This window comes from Phascolarctos cinereus, unplaced genomic scaffold (genome assembly GCF_003287225.1).
Source record: "Phascolarctos cinereus isolate Bilbo 61053 unplaced genomic scaffold, phaCin_HiC Scaffold_1;HRSCAF=81, whole genome shotgun sequence".
NCBI lineage: Eukaryota > Metazoa > Chordata > Mammalia > Diprotodontia > Phascolarctidae > Phascolarctos > Phascolarctos cinereus.
In genome coordinates this window covers 84,602,666-84,609,045 of record NW_027555514.1, presented here as the reverse complement: position 1 = coordinate 84,609,045, position 6,380 = coordinate 84,602,666, and the positions used below count along the sequence as shown (strand labels likewise).

The 6,380-nt window shown below is 36.7% G+C and overlaps 1 protein-coding gene across 4 annotated transcripts in view; it reads right to left on the bottom strand.

The window, feature by feature from the left end:
- Nucleotides 1–754: 754 nt before the first annotated feature.
- LMBR1 (limb development membrane protein 1) overlaps nucleotides 755–6,380 on the bottom strand; it is a 189,195-nt gene continuing 183,569 nt past the window's right edge. For 3 of the 4 annotated variants that reach the window (XM_021009600.2, XM_021009601.2, XM_078152609.1), the window contains one exon: nucleotides 821–4,347. In XM_021009600.2, coding sequence (XP_020865259.1) covers nucleotides 4,262–4,347 — 86 coding nt within the window. In that variant the 3' untranslated portion in view covers nucleotides 821–4,261. Of the gene's footprint in view, nucleotides 4,348–6,380 lie in introns of all 4 variants that reach the window. The other variant, XM_078152605.1, reaches the window with a different exon arrangement.

Below are 6,380 nucleotides of genomic sequence, written 5' to 3'. Positions count from 1 at the left end.
ACGGATCGTGACTTTATTCTAATATCCTGGTTAATGGAGATTTTTAATGTCAATGTAGACAGGCTCACAGATTTACATTTTTTAGCAACAGGATTTTGACTATAATAATAATTTTATCTGATTTCCAAAAATAAATTATTCTGAGACTATTTACTAATTTGAGTTATTTATTCTGTCCATTAGGGTGATCAAAGGTTGACTCTCCTTACTTCTCTAGGAGCTTTTATATAATCTGAGCTATAGATTGTTAAGCCTTTTAGAGTAACTATATTTGTTAGTTAAGCTTAAGTTAGTAGTAACTATGTTAAGTTAGTTACAGTATAATTATCTAAGATTGATACATATCCTTAAATAATGATGATGATTGAAATTTGAGGAACATAATTTATTTCCCTCTCCTTCAAAGAGGGGTCAATGGTAGAGATAGTCTACCTTTCTAGTTACTAGAGATGACTGAGGTGGAGGAGGGGAAGACTGGGTTGGGGAATAGAATGCCAGGCCTAGAATCAGGAAGTATCTATTTCCTAATCAGGAAGATGAGTATCTTTGTGTGTGACCCTGGGCAAGTCACTTAACCTTGTTTGCCTCTGTTTTCTCATCTGTAAAATGAACTGGAGAAGGAAATGACAAACCACTATCTTTGCCAAGAAAACTCCAAACGAGGTCATGAAGAGTCAGACACAACTGAAATGACTGAACAACAAAAGAAAGCACTCGCCATTACACCATACAAATCAAAATAACCTGCAATGCATTTAAACTTTTGCAACAGTTGTATTTAAGATTTTTTAAAATTTTCTCCAGTACTTCCAAACCAAAATATTTTGTAAAACTCTTTAATTTCTAGGACATTTTAAAACAATCACATTCAAAAGTATCTCAGAGGAACAAACATGACTAAAAGATAAAACATCACAGTACAATCTATAAACAACAGTCATTCACCAGGGAGTTCGAAAATGTGTAAAGTAACATCACAACAGTGTGATTTTAGTTTAAAAGTTTAAAAAGTCAATACTGTTGATGTACTTATATTTTTCAAACAAAACAAAATGAAAAAGATCATATTACAAGGCTCCTGCCATTGTGCTAACAACAACAAAGAAGCCACATACCATTTTGGTCATAGTTACTGTACAATGACACTGGGGCAAGAGAGGAAGAAGCCTATCTATGTATCACTCACAACGAATGAGGCAGATGTTGACGTCACCAAGATCAGCTATAGAAGCACCTTTAATGCAGCTCAAGAGTCAAAACATCATCTATACCCAGCAGTAATGTATGGCAGTTCAAAGGATGTTTTAATGAAATATACATGAATTGCTTTTACACTTAGCTCTGAAGAGAGTTTTGTACACAGAAAAATTTATTTGTATACAGAATGTACATTAAGCTGCTAAATGGATTTCAAATTTGGGTAATATGATAGAGCAGCAGAAATTGGTTCAAATGCCTTAAGCAATTTATTAAAAATAGTGAAGAACCAATTAAGAATGATCCAGCATATCACACTGCCTCCTCTCAGTGCTATTTAAGGTATCTTTCTCCCACTTAAGTGTGCTAATCCAAGAAACCTTTGTGACTAGAGCTTTTAACATTCCATTAAAAAGATATGGCTTGATAAAACAATCACTAGATTTAGTACAGTCTCTTATATCAATGCCTATCTAAATGGAAATGAAAAATGGAAGTAATTATTAACATTTGGGCCTCTTTTCTGGAATAATACCTCTCCTCTCCCACTAATGGACAACTGAAAAGAAGGAAGACTGTAATGGAGACTCTCACTAGTAACAGAACCGAATGTTATTTTGTTATCCTTCCTGTCATGGACCTTCAGTGCAAAAAAAAAAAAAAAACATGTGGGGGACAGGGAAGGCCTCAAGTAGATGAGCTTTAAAAACAAATGTCTCAGAAGCAATTTGGAAAACAAATTATCAGAAATATAGGAGTTGGTTTTAGAATCTAAATCTATTGTGATTATGTAGTAATCTGTGAATCATTTAATGATTTGTGCTTATCACAATCATCATCATCACTTCTGAGAAGCATTAAAAAAAAGATTAAAATAAGAAAGAAAAATTTATCTTTTCATACTGTGTATCACTTGCTTCTTGCTCATATCAATTTTGGAAACAAAAATCTCTATACATTCCAGAAGCTTAACAAATGGAAACAATTTCTGAAAAGATAATTTACTAGTCCACTTGTTTGACAGCAAGCCTATACCCCAGAACTCTTCCTTTGGGTGCAGAATGCAAATCTAAAATGCTATATACAGACACTTCTAATGGCCAGACAACATAATCATCTAGGCTTCTGAGTCTATTTCCGTCTTATAGCCTTAATCTGATCTTATCTGTTAAATCCAGTTCATAAACCCTAGTCAGGGACTATAATCCACTTTTCTACATGATGCATTGCACATAATGGATGCTTAAATTATTAATAGTGAAATAAGAAAGCAGTAGCAAGGCAGCTGATCTTTATTAATTACCTATGTACTTAATATTCATGGTACTATTTCCATTCAAATGAGACTGCTTCAGGACATTCACTAGTCCTAGATTTTTGTGGTGTTTAGAAACACTGAGTGTTCTTTCTTTCTTTCTTTCTTTTTAAACATATATTGTATATCTTTGACAGGATTTGGATCTTTGTGAAGGGAAGCGAAAACAGAGTAGTAGCAGGCTGCATGGAACAGAAGAGTCTTACAAAGTTAAAGTCATTTTCTCATCATTGGGTTCTAAATAAAAGCAAAGTTTCAAATGCCAAATATACACATTCCAGTTTTATGGAAAAACACACACACACACACACACACACACACACACACACACACATATAACCACTCACACACTTCTTTAAGTTCAGCAATGTGAAAAACAAACATTTTAGTAACCTTGTCTGAACACAGACAATCTATTCCCATACACATAGTGCATGTCTGTATATATAAATTGCATATATATGAATTGTGTGCAAATGTATCCATATTATACATTTTACATGCAGAACTCCGGGCATTTTACCCACATATGATAATGTTGAATAAGATTTTCTATTTTAATCAGTGGCATTAGAGTCAGCAAAATCGTCTGATAGAAACAGATAATTTAAAAAATCATTATTTAGATCACACTGCACTGCAAGACTTTTCTTCTGTGAAGTTTGTTTCTGCATGGATTGTGGATGCAAGATTTAAAATTTTATAAGCCTGACATTTAAGTTATTAGTATATGAAACAGTAACTTAAGGACTAAAAACTTCAGTGATATAAGTGGCTTATTTCACCAAGTACTTATATTTTGATGAGCTGTCAGGCCATATAAGAACAGGGAAATGATTTTACCTTACCTAAAGGCCAAGAAAACCATGGGTATTTGGAACCCATAAGGTAAAATCAAAAGTCCCACACTGGCCACTGTTATAGGAGGTAATGTTGACTAGAGTAGACACAATTTTATAAAGCAAATGTGATTACATAACACTTCTTACCATAGCTTACTCTAATGCAAAACATAAGATATTTCTGTGGCTTTCAACCAAACACACCAGGCTCAGGTTTAAGAAGGAAGTTAGTATTTGTCCCTTGGGCTCATCAGCTGATCCACATTGTCTATAACAATTACCAGAAGCTAAAGCTTCTATTATTTAAAACTAAACCTAGAGGAAACTTTAAAAAGTCATTTCCAAATATTATCCTGGAATGCTAATCACTAGTTCTAATGTAGTTTACATTACAATAACTGACATTCACAAGCATTTAAAAACTGCATTTTGGGTAAGATCTTCACTTACTTTCAAGAACACCTTCTACTAATGTTTATATAACTTTTGGTCCAGTTTGTAATGGACTTTAAATGAATCTGTTAAATATCTCAAAGCCTGTTTTTAAGTATGTTTTCATATTAGGCAAAGACAGAACTTTCCTAAATATGGTAATAAGGATGTTATATCTACTGATATAACATACTCTGTCTGCAGACAAGGAATCCCATGTTCTTCTCAGGTTCCAGTCTTCAAGGAATCTGTATAACATGTAAGTACAGAGTAGATCAAAAAGTCAGACTAGAAAAAGTACAATCTGAAGTAACCAGGTTCTCACAAGTACATTGTGGAAAATGACATTTACAAGCTGGAGCTCAAAATAGGAATCAAAAATTAGTACAAAAAAAATTCTGATGACAGTGACAGGAATGTCATGAGGTCGGAATTTTCAGTTCTTCTAACTGTAAAAGATTATTGATTGTGTCTCTCACAGTGATTTCTGATGCCCATTTGCAGAAGGTTTGGTTGTTTCTGAGTCTCTTGCATTGTTTGAGAGTTGAAGTTTGTGAAGACCTGCACAGACATTAGAGATGGTAAGAAGGGGAAAAATTATTCAATACAAGTTCCCTCTGGCTTTATGATCTGACAAAATTTCACAGAAAACCGAAAACAAATTATCAGCATCACCCTGAGGTTACAGTCATTTCCTGGACAACATACTTGTTACTCTTCACATACTTCAGGGCTCAAGAAAAAAAAAATAGGATGACATACATTCTGCTTTCTTTCATCAGGAGAACAAGGAAGTGAAATCATAAGAGAATGCTGTGCTAACAGAGTTCTAAACAGTATAAATAACAGGTGTTTTACAAAATGTAGGAGGAAGATAGTTCTCTCAAGGCTTTTTTAACACCCTAAAATTTATTTGTATATATTTTATTTTTTCTAAACATTCCAGTGAACTGATTGAGTGGTACATGCATACCAGCACTAAGTGAAGACCCCTCAGAACACAAGACCCCCTCCCCTTTCCTCCTCCCTCCCTTTTCTTAGATAGTGTTAGCAGACATTCCTGACCCATAAGAACATCCCGTCTATCTTATCCTCTAGTTAGTCATATGACCTTGGGTAAAAGATTGTCGAGACTGTAATTTCTATACCTCTTTGTCCTCTCTGCCGCTGGGGTAGTTTTTACACGAATAGATTGTACACCTGAGGCTCAGCCAATAAGCCGACAGGAAAGGGGTAAGGGTGGGCTGCTGTGTTAGGGTCTATATATCCTTTCTTTAAACAAAGAGCTCTTGTACTCTTGGGCTGATGCCAGCTTAGGCGGCACAGGAGTGTCCTTTCTCTAGAAAGTCAATAAAGAGATTTCTCCTTTTTGCAAACTTTTGTCAAGACTCTGGTTTTAATTTGGGTAGGTGGTCTCTGTCCCACACAGTTTCTGGGGAATCATCCTGGGATTTAACCCTTTCCTTAAGGGCTTCTCTTGACTCCTACCCAAAATAGGCACCTCGCCCGTGATTGCTGGTGGTCCCTGGTTTGGTATCTTGAGATTCCGCTTTGGTGAGGGAAAGACCTGAAGAGAGTCTTGACTAGGCAAAAACGAGGAGCTCCACTGCGCTAGCGAAAAAATCATCAGAGCCACCAGTCAGACTGAAGCAGCCACGTAAGTTTGTGCGCGCAGACCCGGGTAAGTGAGACCCGTGAGTCCTTGGTGCACCTAAGAAGTTCGAGTCCATAAGGCAGCCAAAGGCAAGATTGGTGAGTCCCTGGGTGGCTGGACCCAACTCTGTTAGCCTAAGCGGTTTGAGTTTGTAAGGAACAGGGTCGGGTGGAAAGGGAAGCTCTGCCTAAGCAGTTCGAGTCTGTAAGAGCAGTCCCACGTTTTCCAGGCTGCCTAAGCAGTTCGAGTCTGTAAGGCACAGGGAACACAAATTCTAAGGTTGTGCACCTAAGCGGTTCAAGTCCCGTAAGGTAGCCAACTCTAAGGTTAATGGTGGCAAAGTTCCCTTCCAGATGTTCTAGACGATAGCTAATTGGGATTTACCAAAGTTTAAAGGGAAAGACAAGAGAAAAGAAAAATAATCAAATATCCCTTTTGAGTTTGGGCTGGCAATCCCTGTCATTCTCTGTCTGTATCTGTTTCCGTGTTTGTGTCTGTGTGGTGTGATTGAGTGTCCTGTGTAATTTGATGTCCTTTGCAGCCAGGTAGCAAGAATAGCATCCTAAGGCTGCAGCAGGACTCTGCAATGCTACTTTCTTTCTCTCCCCCTTCTCCCTCCCTAGTAACAGCAGCCTCGAGGAGCGGGTAGATGGGAGAGAGAAAGAGAGAGAAAAACTTTATTATTTACTTTATTATTTAGGTTATATGATTGGTAAAAGGCAAGTAGAAAAGGATCCTCAAAGTGTCAGGCCAGAATTAGAAAGAAATAAGATATGTGCAGTTTTAAAGGGACTTTAATCAAAGTCCCTCAGAGGGATAAGTAGGTAGAAGGAAAGGCAAGAAAGTTGTTGAATGCAGAAGAGAGAAAGATAAGGAGGAACGAAGGGTGAATCTTTCCCCCTCAGATCAAAAGGAGGCAGCCTAAATAAGCCTTTAACCA